The 19,948-nt window shown below is 41.2% G+C and overlaps 4 protein-coding genes across 7 annotated transcripts; 2 read left to right on the forward strand and 2 right to left on the reverse strand.

The window, feature by feature from the left end:
• Positions 1-38: 38 nt before the first annotated feature.
• On the reverse strand, positions 39-5,910 carry LOC105564875 (isovaleryl-CoA dehydrogenase, mitochondrial). 3 transcript variants are annotated; one of them, XM_012017628.1, is made up of 9 exons: positions 5,125-5,154; positions 4,733-4,828; positions 3,708-3,797; positions 3,351-3,572; positions 1,681-2,008; positions 1,235-1,328; positions 809-899; positions 559-727; positions 39-412 (listed from the first exon to the last, which is right to left on the reverse strand). In XM_012017628.1, exons 1-9 carry the CDS (start codon positions 5,137-5,139, stop codon positions 279-281), a joined length of 1,239 nt encoding a protein of 412 aa, XP_011873018.1. In that variant the 5' UTR covers positions 5,140-5,154; the 3' UTR covers positions 39-278. The 3 variants fall into 3 exon arrangements, with proteins under 3 accessions (XP_011873018.1, XP_011873019.1, XP_011873017.1); XM_012017629.1 differs by lacking the exons at positions 4,733-4,828; positions 5,125-5,154 and adding an exon at positions 5,721-5,910; XM_012017627.1 differs by lacking the exons at positions 4,733-4,828; positions 5,125-5,154 and adding an exon at positions 5,368-5,796.
• Positions 5,911-7,069: 1,159 nt separating this feature from the next.
• LOC105564878 (DNA-directed RNA polymerase III subunit RPC2) lies at positions 7,070-12,616 on the forward strand. The gene is made up of 9 exons (XM_012017633.1): positions 7,070-7,278; positions 7,554-7,708; positions 7,788-7,964; positions 8,047-9,524; positions 9,997-10,589; positions 10,933-11,185; positions 11,261-11,425; positions 11,509-11,639; positions 12,002-12,616. Exons 1-9 carry the CDS (start codon positions 7,273-7,275, stop codon positions 12,383-12,385), a joined length of 3,342 nt encoding a protein of 1,113 aa, XP_011873023.1. The 5' UTR covers positions 7,070-7,272; the 3' UTR covers positions 12,386-12,616.
• On the reverse strand, positions 12,463-15,986 carry LOC105564877 (pyridoxal kinase). The gene is made up of 7 exons (XM_012017632.1): positions 15,716-15,986; positions 14,692-14,791; positions 14,125-14,268; positions 13,710-13,830; positions 13,446-13,588; positions 13,189-13,368; positions 12,463-13,111 (listed from the first exon to the last, which is right to left on the reverse strand). Exons 1-7 carry the CDS (start codon positions 15,806-15,808, stop codon positions 13,002-13,004), a joined length of 891 nt encoding a protein of 296 aa, XP_011873022.1. The 5' UTR covers positions 15,809-15,986; the 3' UTR covers positions 12,463-13,001.
• Positions 15,810-19,674, forward strand: LOC105564876 (protein TBRG4). 2 transcript variants are annotated; one of them, XM_012017631.1, is made up of 10 exons: positions 15,810-15,828; positions 16,692-16,830; positions 16,983-17,402; positions 17,548-17,697; positions 17,770-18,015; positions 18,132-18,273; positions 18,357-18,440; positions 18,513-18,674; positions 18,932-19,010; positions 19,324-19,674. In XM_012017631.1, exons 2-10 carry the CDS (start codon positions 16,696-16,698, stop codon positions 19,553-19,555), a joined length of 1,650 nt encoding a protein of 549 aa, XP_011873021.1. In that variant the 5' UTR covers positions 15,810-15,828; positions 16,692-16,695; the 3' UTR covers positions 19,556-19,674. The 2 variants fall into 2 exon arrangements, with proteins under 2 accessions (XP_011873021.1, XP_011873020.1); XM_012017630.1 differs by lacking the exon at positions 15,810-15,828 and adding an exon at positions 16,399-16,544.
• The last annotated feature ends 274 nt before the right edge of the window (positions 19,675-19,948 follow it).

Raw genomic sequence — 19,948 nt, forward strand, 5'->3', positions numbered from 1 at the left:
AAAAGTGAGAGAGGAAAAAAGAGGAACCATTGGAATTATTCTGGTCCATCCGCGAGTACACGAGAACCGATGACAATAGCATCCCTTATCGTGTATAAAAACATATTTAATGTGTATAAAAACTTGCTCTTGCGATAAAATAGAGTTCAAAACGATAAAAAAAAACAATCTAAAATTAAGAGATAAAAAAATACAGTATACTTTAATATCCGAGAGAATGTTCCGTTACGAATATTATTCAGAATTTGAATAACATGTCCCACGAAGAACTCGTTGTTTCACAGATATTCCTCGGTGATTGCCCGACTGATGACCATACGTCGTATCTCATTGGTACCCGCGCCAATTTCATACAGCTTCGCATCGCGCAGCAGCCTCCCCGTTGGGTAATCATTGATGTATCCGTTGCCACCTGTCGAGAGTTTAGAATTAAATAAATAAATTAAATAAATGTCGCTAAACGTCTAAAAATTTCTCCAAGTTCGATTCTTATATCCCCGGTTCTCGCATAAATAATTTACAAATAATTTGTTACTATAATTTCTCTCGAAGATTTACCAAGTATCTGTATGGCGTCCGACGCTGCTTTCATGGCGTTCTCGGCGGTGAAGAGGAGCACCGCGGCGCAATCCTTGCGATTTACGTGGCCGGCGTCGCAGGCCCGCGCGACAGAGTACAAGTAGCTCCTGCTCGCACTCAGAGTCGTGTACATGTCCGATATCTTTCCCTGCGACGTGATTAGAGAGAACGAGATGTCAATTGGTGATCGCAACATTTTTTCAAACAGATGGTTTGGTTCTTGTTTTACCTGTATGAACTGAAACTCCGCGAGGTGCTGGTTGAATTGCTGTCTCGAATGAGCGTATTCGAAGGCGACGTCGCAACAGGCTTGCAAAATTCTAAAATTCAGGTCGCACGCAGTGAAATACGGACGTTCGCGAATAAAGTCGAAGCATTTATTTATCAATAATCCAGAAATAAATCTTTAATGTTGCAATTCCTGAGATGTCATATCATAAAGCACGTTGAAATGCAAAAATTGATATGTAATACACAATTTATGAAGCAGAGTTTCAGGATATACAATTTTTATTTTATTAATCGTGAAAGATGCATCCGATAATTTCTGTAAAATCTCCTTTTAACGCGAAAGATACAAGTACAGATGGAGAAGCTAAAAGTAGATCGAGCGAAATTTTATATCATTTATTGTTTCCTAATCCTAGGAACTTACCCCAACGGCCCACCAGTTAATACTAATCGCTCCAAATCCAGTCCGCTAAAGAGCACGTAAATGCCTTTGTTAACTTCCCCTAAAACGTTCGCGGCTACAACGGAAATAAACAATTTCTTTTAGGCAAAAGAATTTTACGCGTGAGAAACGAAAGAATAATAAGCGATTTCAAGCGATTGATAAAGTTAATAGACTAACTCCAGTTTTCACCAACGTCGTTTAACTTGGATCTTGTTAGTTGCGAAATCTTTTGCCTCTTTCTAATGGGACAGTTAGAAAGAGACAAAGGATGAATTAAACGAAGATCAAAGTTAAACGAGATTGGTGAAAACGGACCTAAATAGAAAATCCCTTAAGTATTTCGTACTTTGTTTTAATATTAAAGTATCTTGAGAGTAAAGTCTTGAAAATCTCCTGCGCGTTTCTCGTTCGAGCGCCGGACCTACCCGGTACTTTGCAGTCCTCGAAGACAAGTTCACCGGTGTTTGAGCCGCGCATCCCAAGCTTGTCCAGCTTCTGCGCCGTGCTGAAGCCCTCCGTGCCGCGCTCGACGATGAAGGCGGTGATACCGTGCTGCGGCTTATCCGCGTTCGGATCCGTCCTCGCGTAAACGATCAGCGTGTCCGCGTCCGGGCCGTTGGTAATCCAGAATTTGTTGCCGTTTAGCACGTAGTAGTCACCCTTTCTCTCGGCCCTCAGCTTCATGGAGACGACGTCGGACCCAGAGCCCGGCTCCGACATCGCCAACGCGCCCATGTGCTCGCCGTTGCACAGCTGTGATGAATGTCTCGTGTAACGTGAATAATTTGGAAAATATGCCAATATACTCTTGCGCCTAATAATATCTTTCGTATGAATTCATGTACATTTTTTCGCTTAGGAAACTACGTGCCACTACTGTCGGTCTTCAAATGCAGTCCGAAGCTAGAATAGTAGTTGAGTAATTAAATTGATAATCACTTTAAGAACACCGTTAATTTTTCGTATCTGTAGAAACGTCAATTGCAAAGAATATGTTGCAAAAAATGACCCTAGCCGGAATTTAAACATCTCTACTATCCGGGACCTAACGCGTCTTGCGATCAATTATGTGATTTAATCATGTGATTATACTATTTTAGCTTCAGCTTCAGACGTTCTGCGTCTCAAGAGCGACAGTAACAGCGCGTAGTTTGTTAAGTAGAAATATACATAAATTCTCGATAAAAATATTATTAAGCACAACTGCGTATTGGTACGTTTTCTATTTACGTGATTTTAATTATTATATGTAAATCGGTCACAACTCATTTAAAATGACAAATAATTTACTTATAAAATCACCAGTGATTGCGTAGGCGAGTGAGTTCAATTCCATCGCTGGAGACGTCGAAGGCGCTTCTTAATCTCCGCGAGAAAGTTAATTTGTAAAATTAGAAATGCCCAATCCATTTTTACAATTGTAATTACAATTTAATCGAAACTTATTCGCCGAAAAATATTCATTCATAGAAATGTTATATACATTCTCTTTTATACGAGATTCCAGATCTTTTATGTTAGACCTCCGAGTATGCATCGAGGCGAATTCCCTTCTGAAAGCTTCTATTTATATTTTATATAGCTGTAGATATGTGCCATCAGTTCATTTTTGCAATTGAAATTATATCTATTCGAAACTTATTCGTCGGGACATTTATTCGACAGAATATCGTATATTCCTTTATATATGTATAGAGAAAAGTCCCCTATCGTGCGATAAGCCTCTAATATGAGATAGCAGGTGTTTTACATCCACATTTAATTACAAATCTTTTTTAGCGCAACGATTGCACGATCTAACGATGAATTTTCCACTAAATAGATTTCATTTCAAGAACAATAAATACACGATGGAGCCAACAGATCTTATATAAAGAGCCCATCGCTGAATAGACTATAATTTCAATTGCAAGAATGAATTGATGGCATGTATCTACAGTTATATAAAATATAAATAGAAGCTTTTCCGAGGGAATTCGCCTCGACACACACACACTCAGAGATCTAACATAGAAGATCTGGAGTCCCCTGTAATAGGGGAGCTTCCTCTATGTAAGATTTCCCGAGAGATGGAACGTTCGGGACGAGTACTTACTTTAGGCAAGTACTTGCGCTTCTGTTCCTCCGTGCCATTTCGATGGAGCTGATTGACGCAGAGATTCGAATGTGCGCCGTAGCTGAGCCCGATGGCAGCCGAAGCTCTGCTAATTTCCTCCATGATAACGATATTGTCCAGATACGTGCCGCCTGTGCCACCATACTCCGGCTTCACCGTCGGACCCAACAGGCCGAGTTTACCAAGTTCCTTCCAAAACGCCTGCGTCCATACAATGTTATTTTAATAAGATCGTCGATTGAAACACGATGATGAGACTGGGGCGCGAATTTAATCTGTTGTAGTTTGTAATTCACTTGGATCTTTACCGTTTGTCGCGACACATAGAACACTTACCCTCAACTCGTCGAAATTGTTTTTCCTGTCAATCTCGGCGGCCTTGGGTGCCAACTCCTTTTGCGCGAAATTAAAAATGAGCGAGCGAAGCTGTGAACAGAGAACAACGGGTTACTAACAATGGCGTGTCAAATTTTCCGCTCTTTCGTGCAAAAGCAAAGAGATACGATAAAATATAAAGAAAAACGAACGGTAGAAAATTTTGATATATTTCTCATCGTCACTTCTTGCACTTTAATAAGAAAAAACTTACTAAATATAAACGCATAAAAATAAATATGAGCACCGAAATGCTATTAACCATCGAGCCCGGGTATATTTTTGTAACTAATAATAGGGAAATATTGAATATCAATATTTATACCGTTCAATAAAGAAATTTTTTCTTTTTGAGCGCAGGAACGAGAATAATTGTTTTTCCGTAGCTTTTTGGTGTTGAATATACGATCCTCCCCTTACAGAAATATAAGCGAAATAATTACTAGAAAATTACTGTTAGTACATCAATAATTTCTAATAGTTCAATTACTGGACCGTAGTAATTATTCGGTGCTTTTTTGCTCCCAGTATATAGAGGAAAGTTCTCCATTATGAGACAGCAGGTTTTCAACGCCCAAATTCAATCATAAATCTTTTTTCACAACGGTTACACGATCTAACGATGAATTTTTCACTAGACAGATTTCGCCCTCCCCCTCCCCCCCACAAGGGCAATAAAACCATGGTGGAATCAACAGATGATGCTTATTAATTTAACAGAAACCCCGCTATCCCATATTAGGATCCTATCTCATAATAGGGGGACTTTCCTCAACATTTCCGTAAGGGCCGCTTCGTGAATACGCATCGATGCATATTCTGTTGTATGTATGTATGTACATACAACAGACACATACATACGTCATTGTTATCGCACGGCCGTGACGCATTTAGTGACAAGTCACGCGCACCATATGCGATTATCGCGAAAAGAAAAACGCGCGTCCGCGTGAAACGGCGGGATAACAAATAAATGATAAAATTACAGTCTCTCGACGTAACATTGCCAGCATAAAATTAATATAAATTATAATCATTCGACTGTGCAAATTCTTGGACGAGCCTCCGTCGTCGCGACTGCACTGCAAGTGTAAAGTCAACGGCACACGATACTATTTTTCCTACTGGATCACTTACGAGAACCAATAAGGATGCAGAGTTTTAGATCAGGTGGTTTAAAGTTAAATCCTGATTGGCTCTCGTAAGCAATCCAGTAGGAAAAATAGTATCGCCGCGTTGGCTTTAACTGGCTTTAACTAGTAGGTCCACTCAGTCATTTGTTTCGTTTTGCGTCGATCCCTTCTGCGCATTCGACATTGCTCTGGGCGGACGAATGAGAAAAAGGTTGTACGTGTAGTAGTGTGGCTTTGACGAGTACGTATACACACAGCATGCTGGATCCTGCCCGAATGCACGGCGGAATACCACGTGATCGGGATCGCAGGGGCTCGAGAGATCAAAGGGGCCGACAGAGAGTGGATCTACTAGTTATACTATGCAGTGCCGGATGCACTTTGAGGCGCGGGGGCCCCCGCGTCTCGACATCCAGCTTCTTGGCGAAGGAGCCGTCGAACTCGCGATTGACGCGAGCGAACGTCACGTCGCGCGACTGCCTACTAACCTCTCTCTGGTCGTCGCTCAACCCGAAGACGTTCTCGTCGATCTTGTAATAGCTCGACGCGCGGCACGCGCCGATTTTGCCGACGCGATTCGCGAGTGGCCGCGAAACGGCGATGCAACGCGCCAGAAACATTCTGTCTACCGTCGATAAATATGGAGAGTTTCTCAGCCGAGAGATAAGCGACTTGCAATCGCTCTGCTCGCTGCCAAAAGGGAAACACTGACGCGAGAGTTTAATGTCGCTTGCACTGGGAAAATCTAGTGGAATTCACGTTTGTTATTGACGTTAAACGATCTCGATCGATTGGAAAAATTGAGCGAGACCAACTCGCCACGGAGAGGACGGAAACTCACCGGGGAGAAAACTACACGAAATAGCTGATAACGTGTAGACTTTGTAATGCTCGTGCTGAGTGGGCGGAGGGGGGGAACATGAAGAACAAACAACCAATGTATTATCATTAATTAATGATAACACTTGCGTAATCGTTGTTATTTTTTTATATTGTAATGTCCGCCCGATAGAAGCGAAAGAATGTAAAATGAGGTGACTATCCGTCCTGAAAATCCGACCTTCGTCCCGAATTTTCTTGACGAGTCATTCGACCGAATTTCGAACAGAGAAATTTGGTTCTTAAATATTGAGTCATTCGACCGAATTTCGAACAGAGAAATTTGGTTCTTAAATATTGAGTCATTCGACCGAATTTCGAACAGAGAAATTTGGTTCTTAAATATTGAGACTCTCGAAGCTCGAAACTTAATTATAATTTATAAATTAATACGGTGCAGTGTAGTTGATTACATATATTCCAAAATAGAATTTTTGTACGTATCAAATTAATAATTTAAATATTCTGCGACTATTAAAATACATCAAAGCCTAGTCTACAATGAGCTCTTTGTGTCCAAAAACATTGTGTTTTAATAAGCGAATCAAAACACTTGGAAAAATTTGTTGATGTATGTACAACGTACAATTTATTTGTCATATTTGCATAAATTTTTATATCGGCTACAAAATAGATTAAATATGCTATAGTTCTTTTAGATAGTACTTCCTTCTCCTCCTGTTTTTTCCTTCAAATTTCTCTTCTCGCTGGGATCTAAAGCCCTGTGTCCACGATCCAAGAACTTTGTCCAAGTTCTAGTTCCAAGAAATGCGTAGCCAATCAACCTGCAGCTATTCCATAAGTCCCAGTCTACAATAGATAATTTAAGCCCTAAGCTTTAAGAAATTGGCCAATCACGGTCAAGTATGAGAAGAATGCGCGACTGTGATTAGTCAATTTCTTAAGTCCCAGTCTACAATAGATGATTTAAGCTCTAAGCTTTAAGAAATTGGCCAATCACGGTCAAGTACGAGTAGAATACGCGACTGTGATTAGTCAATTTCTTAAGGCTTAGGGTTTAAATCTCTATTGTAGACTGGGACTAAGGCTTAGGGCTTAAATCTCTATTGTAGACTGGGACTAAAAGCCGTAAGGTGATTGGCTGCGCATTCTTGGAACTAGAACTTGGCCAAGTTCTAGTTCCGGGAAACGTGTGGCCAATCAACGTGCAGCTTTTATGGAATAGCTGCAGGTTGATTGGCTACACATTTCTCGACACTAGAACTTGGACAGAGTTCTAGCATCGTGGACACAGGCCTTAACGTCACCTTATATTTGTCCGCGGTGTATACATTACTGAGGAGTCAAAAGCGTTTGCTTACTGCGCATGTGCGAATTTAATCCCACGCAGCACATCACTGTATATTCAATATACTGTGACAGCACTGTCTTTGCGGCTTGTGTCACACACGTGGTTATTCATCGATGCCGAGTAGAGCTGGACCAGCTGGACTTGTAGACGATTATTAAGTGCGATTACACTTGCAATCGTGAAGATCAGAACGAACGAGAGAATGGACGTAAGTGCATCTCGTTTTTATCTCGGACATTATACATTCCGGAGTACAGCATTTAAATTCACTCGAATGGAAGCACCCCGGGCTTTCTTTCCTTTTCTTAAATAATTGCTATCTGCTTTCACGCTATGAAATATACAAAGTGTAATGAAATTTAAAAGAATAGTCGATGGTGTGGATACACGTGTACTGTACATTTGCTTGCATGATTCTCCGACTTTATTTCTCACATACTGTATATCTGCAAACGACTCTGGCTAATTATTGAATATTGTTAGGAAAAAGCGAAGTTAGTGCAGGCGTTTCTTCTGAAGAAAGGCTTAATGAAGCAGCACATAGAATCTTATAACTATTTCATCAATAAGGAGCTTCAAAACATCGTCAAGGCAAATGAAAAGATTCAGAGCGACGAGGATTCACGCTTCTACCTGAAGTAAGGACGGCGCCACGTACAAGATGCCGGATGCAATTGTATCGCGAACTAAACGGCCCTCTGTTTTCTCACGTTCCAGATATTTGAACATAGAAGTGAAAATGCCTGAAATTCAGGACACTTCTACTACAACGCGATCAACCACGCCACACGAGTGCCGTTTGAGAGACTTAAATTATTCCGCCCCAATTTGCGTGGACATCGAGTATCTGAGAAACAACGAACGGGTAATAAGGAAAAATCTAGTCATTGGAAAGTAAGAACAAGATTGGTACACATGAAAAATAGACGTGTAGAAATTCTTAGGATATTATATAATTTGTATAATCTGCCCACAGAATGCCGATAATGTTGCGCAGCTCTAAATGCGTGTTAGCTAACAAGTCCGAGTCCGAGTTGGCCAAGATGAACGAGTGTGCCCTCGATCCTGGCGGCTATTTCATTATAAACGGTCAGGAGAAGGTGATATTGATACAGGAGCAAATGGTTAGGAACAGAATTATCTTGGAAGAGGACAGCAAGAACTGCATCGTCGCGTCGTGCAACAGTTTCACCCACGACAAGAAGACCAAGACGAACGTTGCGAGCAAGGCTGGGAGGTATTACTTGAGGCACAACATGTTCCAAGACGACATACCGATCGCCGTCGTTTTCAAAGCGATGGGCATAATAAGCGACTTGGAGATCATGCAAATGGTCGGCACGCAAGAAGTCTACCTGCACAAATTTGCGGCTAGTCTCGAGGATTGTCAGGAGCTGGGCGTCTTTTCGCAGAACCAGGCGTTGAAGTATCTCAATAGGAAACGGCGACAGACAAGATTTTACGTTCCGAAATCCCGCGTTACCGACGAGATGAAAGATGTACTGGCGACGCACATATTGTCTCACGTGCCCATCGTCGTCGACTTCAACTTCCGGCCGAAGGCGCTGTATCTCGCCCTGATGATCAGAAGAGTTATAAACGCTCAGTCGGATCGCAGCCTGATCGACGACAAGGATTATTACGGCAACAAACGTCTGGAACTGGCTGGATCCCTTCTCGCTCTCATGTTTGAGGACCTGTTCAAAAGGTTCAATTGGGAGCTCAAGCAGATTGCCAATAAGAACATTCCCAAGATAAAAGCGGCGCCGTTCGACATTGCCAAACACATGAGACACGATCTGATTACCAACGGGCTGGCTTTCGCTATCTCGTCGGGTAATTGGACCATCAAGAGGTTTCGAATGGAGAGGCATGGCGTGACGCAAGTGCTATCCAGGCTCTCGTACATCTCGGCGCTTGGCATGATGACGCGAGTCCACTCCCAGTTCGAGAAAACCAGAAAAGTGTCCGGCCCACGATCGTTGCAGGGCTCTCAATGGGGCATGTTGTGTCCGAACGACACTCCCGAGGGAGAATCTTGCGGTTTAGTGAAGAATCTAGCATTGATGGCTCACATCACCACGGAAGTGCCGGAGGAGCCGCTAATAAAGCTGGCGCTTAATCTCGGCGTGGAGAACATTTACACTCTTGCCGGGGAGGAGTTGACTAACGAAGGCGTATATTCGGTTTTTGTCAACGGTATCTTGGTGGGCATCGTGCAGAAGCATCAGAGACTGGTGCGTCAATTCAGAGCATTACGCAGGCATGGATACATTAGCAGCTTAGTGTCGATATACACGCAGCATCGGCACAAGTGCATTCAAATCAGTTCCGACGGCGGGCGATTGTGCAGGCCGTGCATCATAGTTAAGAACGGAAAGTCTCTTGTCAAACAGAAACACATAGAGGATCTTGAGCGAAATATCACGACGTTTGAAGACTTCATTCATGCTGGTAAATAATTTATTTGTTTTATTCATATTGTATATCTAATATGTGTAAATATGTATGTATGTATATAGAGCAAAGTCCCCCATTATGAGATAGGCTCCTGACGTAAAGGCCTGTGTCCACGATGCTGGAACTTGGCCCAAGACGCAGGCCTTAAGATAGCAGGTTTTCAACATCCAATTTCACAAATCTTTTTCGCAACAATTAGGCCCGCATCGGACTACGGATTGAGATTGAGATTAGATTGAAATTTTACCAGAGTAAAGTTTACTAATCTCAAGCTTCTACTCTAATTGGTCAAATTTCAATCTAATTGATGAATTTTCCACTAAACAGATTTCACTCCAAGGGCAATAAATTCCTAATGGAGTCAACAGACGATGCCTATTAGCGGGAACTGCGCTATCTCGTAACAGGGGGACTCTCCTCGACATTTGTTCAGTTGTATAATTATTCTGTCGTTTACCGCGTTTAGGTCTGATCGAATATCTAGACGTGAACGAAGAAAATGACAGCTTAATCGCATGCACGGAGGCCGAGATCACTGACGACACGACGCATCTGGAGATCGCGGAGTTCGCGCTGTTGGGGGTGTGCGCGGGATTGATACCGTACCCGCACCACAATCAGAGCCCGAGAAACACTTATCAATGCGCCATGGGTAAACAGGCCATGGGGGTCATAGGGTACAATCAGCGTAACCGCATTGACACAGTCATGTACAATCTAGTATATCCACAGAGGCCCATAGTGAAAACTCGCCCGATCGAGCTGATCAATTACAATAAATTGCCGGCCGGCGAAAATGCGATTGTCGCCGTGATGTCGTACAGCGGATACGACATCGAGGACGCGTTGGTTTTCAACAAGGCCTCCATTGACCGGGGATACGGAAGATGTCTGGTGTATCGAAACTCGAAGTGCATATTAAAGAAGTATCCCAATCAGACGTACGACAGGATCATGGGGCCGTCGATAGACGCCAACACTAAGAAACCTGTACCGAAGCATGAGATTCTCGACAGCGATGGGATTGTGGCGCCTGGTGAAATGGTGGAAAATAAGACTGTGAGTATCTCCTGTTCGAACAGAGCCGGGACTAGGGTGTGGCGAACGAGGCACTTGCCTCGTGTAAAAGATTTGCTGGGACGCAAAAATGGCAGTACAAATTTTTATAACATAACGTTACTTGTATACACGATGATTAGATTTAGTTCTAATAAAATTAATATTGATATATTAATTTATATATAATAAATATTTTTATTATATTTTACGTGCTATAAAAGTATTTTTGGTTACTAAGAGACGCATTTTTTTTTCTTTGGTCCCTGGCGCCAAAATATCTGGTTCCGGCTCTGTTGAATGACATTGGATATTCCCTTGTATTTTAATTTTACGTCGTACGCAGATAATGGTGAACAAGTCAGTACCGGCGCCGAGTGAGAATATGGGGCCAGTGAGCTCCGGCAATGTGCAAGCGCATCCGGAATATCGAAACGCGGAGATTCAATTCAAAGGCCTGGTCCCGGCGTACGTAGAGAAAGTTATGATATCCAGTAACGCGGACGATGCCTTTTTAGTGAAGCTATTGCTGAGGCAAACTCGGCGACCGGAGATCGGCGATAAATTCAGCAGTCGCCACGGGCAGAAGGGCGTTATAGGTACAATTCTTCCGATACTTTCGCGTTATTCACGTTGTAAAAGAGACCTACTAATCTCCGATAACGTTCGTTCAGGTTTAATCGCTGAGCAAGAGGATATGCCATTTAATGATCAAGGCATGTGTCCCGACATAATCATGAACCCGCATGGCTTTCCATCTCGAATGACAGTTGGCAAGCTGTTAGAGATACTCGCAGGCAAGGCTGGGGTCGTAAATGGAAAATTTCATGATGCAACAGGTACATCTTGAAAGATAATGAAAGATAACGACTGATCTCTTTAGTCACGTTTAATCTTATTGTGTAATTTTTGTCTTTTTTAGCATTTAGTGACAATAAAGTGAGTGATATTTGCGAAGAATTGGCGAAGAACGGCTATAATTACTTGGGCGAAGATTTCTTTTACAACGGCATGACTGGGGTACCGCTAATGGGATACATCTACTCTGGACCAGTAAGTTTCTCTGTGATAATTATTGTTTATATATAAATTGATCATCATTTCAGATAAGAAATTTAGTTTAAAAAGGTAGAGAAGTAAATACACAATTTTCTTTTTCTTTTTTTTCCCCCCTATAGAGCAGCTACATTGTTGGGAAGCACAATTATATTAGTTTTGCAAAAATTCTACTCCTAATCAAAACGATGACAGGGAATACTTTTATATAGATATATTAAAATTTCGAAATTCTTTTATTTTCCAATGAAATAAGGACTTGTATTTCTTTCCGAATAATGATACCATTATAAGGTTGATAAATGACTAAATGAGTATATTTGATGTTTCTTGTATGACGTTTAAAATGTGATTTGTAGGTTTATTATCAGAAATTGAAACATATGGTGCAAGACAAGATGCACGCCCGTGCCAGAGGCCCAAGAGTAGTTCTAACACGTCAGCCAACTGAAGGACGTTCAAGGGATGGTGGTTTGCGACTGGGTGAAATGGAACGTGACTGTCTGATCAGTTACGGAGCTAGTATGTTATTAGTGGAGAGACTCATGATATCGAGCGATGCTTTTAAAGTCGACATTTGTAACAACTGCGGCCTGATAGGGTACAACGGCTGGTGCCACAGATGCAAATCCAGCTCTTCCGTCTCTACGATAACGATACCTTATGCTTGTAAATTATTGTTCCAAGAGATGCAGTCCATGAATGTAGTACCTCGTTTGTCTCTAAAGGACTATTGTGATTGACCGTACATTATAATAGAAATAAAAATACGAGAGAGAAATAATATAAGACTTGCAATAATTTTGAAAGGATTTCAAGTGTGTTAACAATATTAACTTAATTTATTTCATGGACACGAGGTCGTCAAAATTTACCTAAATACAGAATAAAAACAGCATCTGTCATGTAAACCTATTACAGATTGTGTGTACATATAATATAAATAATTATTATAGTATGCATTTTGGAAGACGTATACTTTGGTCTTTGGGGTTTGATTATTTGGAAAAGCCTTCACATTATTGTAAATGCTATTTAACAAACATTTAGTTATGCAGCAAATAAATGGATTCCCAAATCCATATATCATACTTTTTCGCATTCACAATACCCAACTCTTCAATTAAGTTCCTATAGACTGAGAGGCGTACATAAATTGCGATCGGTCCTGGAATCCGTTTCCATGCCATGTGTCATAACTAATGTATAATTATTAATATAACTTTACATAAACTATATATGTATAGTTATATATATATATATATATATATATATAGCCAAGAACATTGAAAAATATGCTTTTCTCTTTTAGTAAGCAACATTTTAAGCATTTCTCTTAACTATTCCCATAACTTTATGTTATAAAGATTCCGCAAACAGACGAATTTCTGGATTTTCAATATTGCTTTTACTTTGTATGAGCCGCAATTCAATTTTTCTAACCGATTGTGCCCCGATATCCGCATACACTGCAAATAATTATTTGTGTTAACAATAATGCTGAATATTTTCCGAATAACATTTTGTCGCGTCAAGTGCCATTTACCTTTCGAATATTCATATGTATTAAGCAGCACGCTGTACAGGGAATTTACAGTTTTTTCCATGGTTGCTTTCATATCACTTTGTAAGTATACGTGGGCAAGAAATAACGCAGCAAAGAGATCTCCGGAACCCGTGAATGTTGCTGGTATTTTAGGAATATCAACTTTCATTAACGCGTTATCTGAGAAACAAAAAAGACGTAATCAAGAACGCAAATCTATGATCGTTACGAGGCATCTCTTATCTCGCATGATCCACCTTTCGCGGTGCTCACTATTGCCGTCAGCTTGTCGCTGAGCTCGGTCGACGACACAGCCACGGTTTTTGGTCCGTTCTGATGTAACTTTTTAATCGCATTTTGCAGTTCGCTCATATTAGTGACTTTCTCATTTGTAAGTAATCTGAAAACATGAAAGCGTTTCGTAAGTGGTCACGAGAGGAGCGTATTCATTTCTAAAAACTAGTGGCAATTTATATAATCGCAACATCAATATATTGAAACATAGGTAATGCCATACATACTCCAATTCAAATTGGTTTGGAGTTACTATATCCGCCAGTGGCACGATTTCCTGTTTGTAAATATCTTTCAGCGCTTCCGGGACATACATTTTGCCATTGTCGCCCATGACCGGGTCGCAAACTAGCATGGAACAAATCGAATAGATATGATTCGAAGCAAGCCTGGTCTTGAAAATTATTTTCAAGCCAAAATATGGATTTCCAAGCTCTTTCGAGAGGACAGTATTGACATTTTTGTAACCGACCGGATAAGTTTAACATTTGAAAGTCGTGAAAAAGCAAGATATCTCCCATTTCAAAATTCTTCAATGATGTTATGCGTCGAAGTCTCCTCCTGACAGACACAGATAAAACTTGACGGGGACCATGTCTGGGCTGGGTGAGCTGGGATTATCTAATCTAAATGGTAACGTACCGTATGTAAGATTTGGATTTTTGGCTTTTAGAGTCGTGACTAGTGCCGCTACTCTTTTCAGAAAAGAAGCAGAGCCGATGTAGCCAGTTAGTAAATGCGTATAATTGTCCAAGCCATTTTGCACCAGACCGTCAACTAGGTCGTCTAAAGAAGTAATTACATTGAGAAATATCTCGTTGCTACACACAAGCATTATCGTTATCTGGTGGAAACATTTTACTGAAAATACAGTGGCATCTGGCTGAAATGTACTTGACAATCTCCCAGTTGACTCCGTTTCATTATTACTTCAACACCTCAGGAATTTTTCATTAAAAAGCAACATGGTTTCTAGTCCAATTCTGCAGCTCTCATAATACCTAAGACATTTCATAATTACGTTTTTTCATCACTTTTCCACGGTACGCTTTAACTCTCCTTGCGTGTCGCAGCATTGAATCCCTACATTAAATAAGGAAAATTCAGTAATTTGTCGACGACTTCCATTTTTCACTTCTCGTGTCAATCTCGCAGTATTCTCGGCAAAATATTTCCATCAGGTTCATCCTTTTTCCACCAAGGTCTTACCTAAATCTTTGTCATTCAGCACTTGACCCTTAAATGCCTTATAGCCGGTATGATTGGACAATTGTACAGAATTAATTGTGTCAACCTCAAAGCCCAGTAGCTAATGAAAAATTGGTATTTCAGGCGTGCGAAATTGTTCGGTCAATTGTTACTTAGGCTACAAATTCAACCTAATTTCAGGCTGTTCCAGAGGCAGCGGATTATCGAAAAAACAAATCGACGTCGGTCAGGCGTCGGCACGAACATTAAAATAAAAAAAAAGGTATCTTCGTAAAGATAACAATATGTAATTAAGTCCAAGTTTAACAAGCTTTTCATTTAACAATTTGTTGTGTTAATTTGAATAGAACACAAGCGCTTTATCGATAACAATTTAGTACACTGTACGATACGTCCGTCCTTGCGTCTGGAATCTTATCTCTAATGCATGAGTCTTATCTCTTACACTCCACGAGTGCTTTCGCAATGCAACACGACGTAGGCTGCGGTCAAGCTATCGCTTTACGGCCCGGTTTTTTTATTTTCTCGTTGACTGTTGACTAGAAATTGGCCGACTCTCCATCCTTTTCTATATTATTTCTATATTACTAAGAAGAGACGGGTAATCGACTAACCTACGGTCAACGTTGAACCAGAAAATGAAAAACCTCGGTGTTTCTTTCAGAAAAGATGGAAAAGAGACGAGGAAAGGCTGGTTTTTGCGAGACCGGTAACTTACGTCGGAATCGGCGAAAAGTAATCAATTACAGTCAACTATTAACTCCACACTTTTAACGGCAATTGGATTACAATTTTCACAGATTCCGGTATAATTTAACTGTTACGGCCTGGCATAAACCAGCCTTGAACGCTTCAAAGCGTGCGGCAGCTCGGCCGCAATCGTATCACACGAGTCCAGCGAAAATCGCAATTTTGCCGCGAATGGAGACTCGCGGATTCGAGGGAGGGGGGGGGGAGCGGATCGTCGTCGAGGGGGATTCGATCGAGAGGGGCACAGTCGCGAGATTCTCGACGTTCGATTCACCTGCAACGGGAAAGTAGCGCTCTTGTTGCCGACGTATCCCGACACTACGTGGCTCTGGACCGAGAGAATGCGCGGTGTCCTCGCGGAGCACATGGCTGACCGGTTGACTCGCGGTAACACTTTAATCCCTCAAACACCCAGCCGATACTATACTTGCCGCCTGCCGTGCTCCGCGTACGCTGGGTGAGAGCCAGGAGTCGCGCGACCGGCACCTGCTGCTGCGCGGTAACGAATGGCACGAAGTTGGCGCCTGTACAATCTATTTAACCGAACAGTGCAGTGATCTGGCGACGGCGGGCCCTGAATTCTGTGCCACCCTCAACAAGTCTCCCCGCGATTTGCGTTACGCTGTACTTTTATGGCTCTTGAAGTAAAATATGAAATGCACTATATGAAATGAAATAAAGATCTAAAGATGTTATACAATTTAAGATGTGATGGAAGGAAATAAAAAAGTTTCTAGCTTACAATTAGAGATTTGTGTAATATATATTTTTTTAAAAATCTAATCTAATTTTGCCTCTTTAACTTAAAGATCAGCGAGTTCTCGAGTCATTTTGTAAAATCAAGATTCTACCAGATTGTTAGCTTATCGACGGGGATTTTCTTCCACATATTCTCAAAATTAGCTGAAAGGTTCCGCCGACGGTAGGTGGCGCGCCGGTACGAGTTTTAATCGCACGTGACCGCGTCTAGGCAACTCCGCGTCTATGGCCGGGCGCATGGTGGTCCTTTAACCTAAATATGCGCGCCCGATGCATCGGACATAATTCACGATAACTGTCTATTTTTGCGGTAGCGCAGCTTCTCCCTCGCACCCGGACGCAACGTAAGTCGCGCGTGGCTGCGCGCTCGCCGCGCCGTCGCCTCGCGATCGCGAGTGACGCGAGATCGAGACGGGCGGGACGAGCCCGTTGTCACGCGAGCGCTTTTCCCCCCTGCGGTCGTGGCAATTACATAAATAACCGTTTTGCAGATTAATGACGATGCTGCAGTTCAGCGCGATGCTGTACACGACGACCGCCAGGCTCGCGCCCCGCACGTCCTGGCGCTTCGCCGCGCTCGCGGCCTGCAACTCCACCGCGGCTACCGGCGAGCAGCCCGCGCCTGTGAACGTAAAGTTGCAATTGACAGCGACCTGATCGCTTCTTCGACGAATTCGACGTCTTTTTGTTTTATAATAATACTTCATGTTCTATGCGTTAACTTGAACGTTTCGCTCGCAGTCCTTTGGGAGAGAAAGATTATTCAGCGGTTTATTTTGTAGGAGGACAACGGTGCTAAGCTCTCAAAAGTGCAGGCGGAAGTCGTGCAGAAGCAAGAGGAGCGGAAATCCAAGAACACGGGTCCGCGGACGACGCCTCACGCGACGGAGGGAAGGAACGGTAGGAAGAGGCTGTTGGGTGAGAACACTGTGTTTTCCAAACAGTTTCAAGCCGCCAAGTCCGTAAACGACTTGCTGGACCTGGCAGTACTGCCAAGTCTTACCACGAGTAACGCGCTGAGGCTGATATCAAGCATAACTAATCAGATAACCAGCGGGAAATCGTTGATAATGGATATCGAGGCTGACGAGAGATTTATTCACCTCAGGAAGATAGTTCAGAACAGCGGTGAGACGAAAACTCACGAGACATTGGACAGTCTGTCAAAATACTCTCAGTTATCTACACCTGCGATGATCGCAGTAAGTACGAGACCTGGTGCACTTTCGATATATTCACAAATAATGTACCGAGTCCATGTCTGCAATGTTTGCAGTTGCCTACACCTGCAATAATTGCGGTAGGCATGAGATGTATTGAATGTATATATATTTTTGTGTGATGAAGGTGATAGCGTCGTTGAGAGAACAAAAAAAGAGAAATACTCCACTATTGAAGATGCTGTCGTACAATATCGTCAAATACAATACGGCGTTAGATTTGAAGCAGTGCACATCTTTGTTGTACAGCATGGCCATGCTTAATTTTCTAGACAAGGTACGCACATCGTTGAGTTAATGTCGATACGAAAGTAAGTTCGGTCAAGCTTACGAATGGTATGTCGAACAGGTCTTGCTAGAAAAAATCACGTCCGACTTACTGGCGTGTATACCGGAGAACAAGTCCGCTGCTTTAAACAAATCCATAATAACGTCGCTGGGATTTCTGCGTTACAAGAATGTGAGTGTGCTCGATGCATTCTGCGACACGTTCTTCGAGAAATCGATGGACTACAAGTTTATGGATTATTCGTCGATACTACAAACGTTTGCGGCTCTGCAATATAAATCTCAGAAAGCGAATTCGTTTCTCGAGGTACGTGGATAGTTTCCCTGTTTATTTTAAACACTTGAAGCTTCTCTTAGATCGTAAAAAAACAAAATTTCACTTTCTTTGACGTAGGTATATGCTCTTATGATTTTTGTTACCAGGGATTTACAAAACACGCTAGCTCCTCTAAAACGTCTTGCATCGAATGGTTGGATATTGTTTGGTCCTTGGCGGTTTTAAACGCAGTGCAACCGGCACACGTAAAATCCGTGCTGCAGCCTGCATTTATAGAAAACTTACGCAGTTCGTATCTATTGCTAAATAATTAGATTTAAGCTCTATTATCGTTTCTTAGTAATAACACTGATTTTTTATGACTTATGCAGCCTCTGACCAGCTAAATATATCAAAGATATTAAAATTGTTGAATATCAACGCCGTTGCACAGTTTGTACTGAAGGATTATCAAGGTATACATAGGGAGACATATTTATTAGTACATTTTTAACAATTCAAGGAATTATTATTGGTTTAAATTACAGGACCTCTTTTGAAGGAAGACTCCGAATTTTATAATGTACCTATAGTTAGATCAAAGGAAAAAGAAATGTACATAAACGCGTTGTTGGAAGCACTGACGGAGGTATTACCGTCTTCGTCTTATTTTAAAACAAATTTCGATACGAACATGGGCTTTCTGTTAGGTAAGTTATTTAAGTAAAAAAAATTAATACCGGCACAACTTCGTAGAATTCGATTTTGAAATTCACAGATGCGTGAAAAAGATGTGAACATTATGTGTTTTAATTATTTGAAATGAATAAGTATCTGCTGCATTGATATCTAAATTCAGCGAAGTTATATACCAGTATTAATCCATTCTTTTTCACAAAGTAAAATTGAATAAATACATTGCTTTAATCTTGTTGAACAAAAAAAATATCTGACTATTTATCTCTAGATGCGGAATATCGCATAAATGAAGAACACAGGCTTGTAAAAGTGGAAGATTGGAATGAACAGTCTAGTAATGTACAAAGGTACGTCTATCCGTTATTAAGTTTGTCTTTGAGAGTGTATTAGTGAAAATTATTCTGTAATTCGATAAGACTTGATTAAGGCCCGGTTGCACCAACGTCACGTAATTTTAACTGTAGCTTAATTCACTCTTTGTCGCTTTCCAACTGTTTCCCTTAGAAAGAGACAAAGAGTGAAATAAGCTAAAGTTAAATCTAAGCGACGTTGGTGCAACCAGGCCTAAGACACAATGTTATTCTTAAATAAAAAATTATGTTAATAATTTCAACACTGAAACGTAAATGGAAAATCGATAATTATACATAACCATTTCAGGATAGCAATAATGGTACACGATTACCATGATTTTTGCCTAGGACAGAACGATCTCGTAGGATCGACATATTTATATACACAATTATTAAAAGCCAGAGGATACGACCTCGTATCAATTTCTTATGAAAACTTCAGTGTACAGGACAACGTAAAAAAACGGGCCAACTACTTGAGGCAGTGTATGAACAGCATACAGGAAGATGAGTCAGTAAACCAAACAGAATTATTATAGTGCAGTATTGGTTTAGTCCAATAAAATCTAAATAAATATTTAAAAAGAATGTATAGAGGCGCTTTCATTATTCCTTATATGTATATTGCAAAAATTAAAATTAAATGGTGTTGCTTAGTTATCGAGTCATCTTATTTTATCGTTCTCTATTCGTTCTAAACGAGGTAACTGATTTTTGTTGTACCAATCTACACATAAGTTCTACTGTATTCTCATCTTGTACTTTCGATGATTTCGTTGCAGTCTTACTGAGGAAGACCCCGAAGAAGGGTCGAAACGTTTACATTAAAGAGAAATTCTGTTTCTGTATTGTGAGAACAGAGTTCCGTTCATTTTGTGGCTAACATTGGCACTTCTCCTTTCTACGTATTTTCTTTTTGGGAGCCTTCACAA

The sequence above is a fragment of the Vollenhovia emeryi genome, unplaced genomic scaffold, assembly GCF_000949405.1.
Source record: "Vollenhovia emeryi isolate VEMERY1.0 unplaced genomic scaffold, V.emery_V1.0 DF939159.1, whole genome shotgun sequence".
In the NCBI taxonomy this organism is placed as follows: domain Eukaryota; kingdom Metazoa; phylum Arthropoda; class Insecta; order Hymenoptera; family Formicidae; genus Vollenhovia; species Vollenhovia emeryi.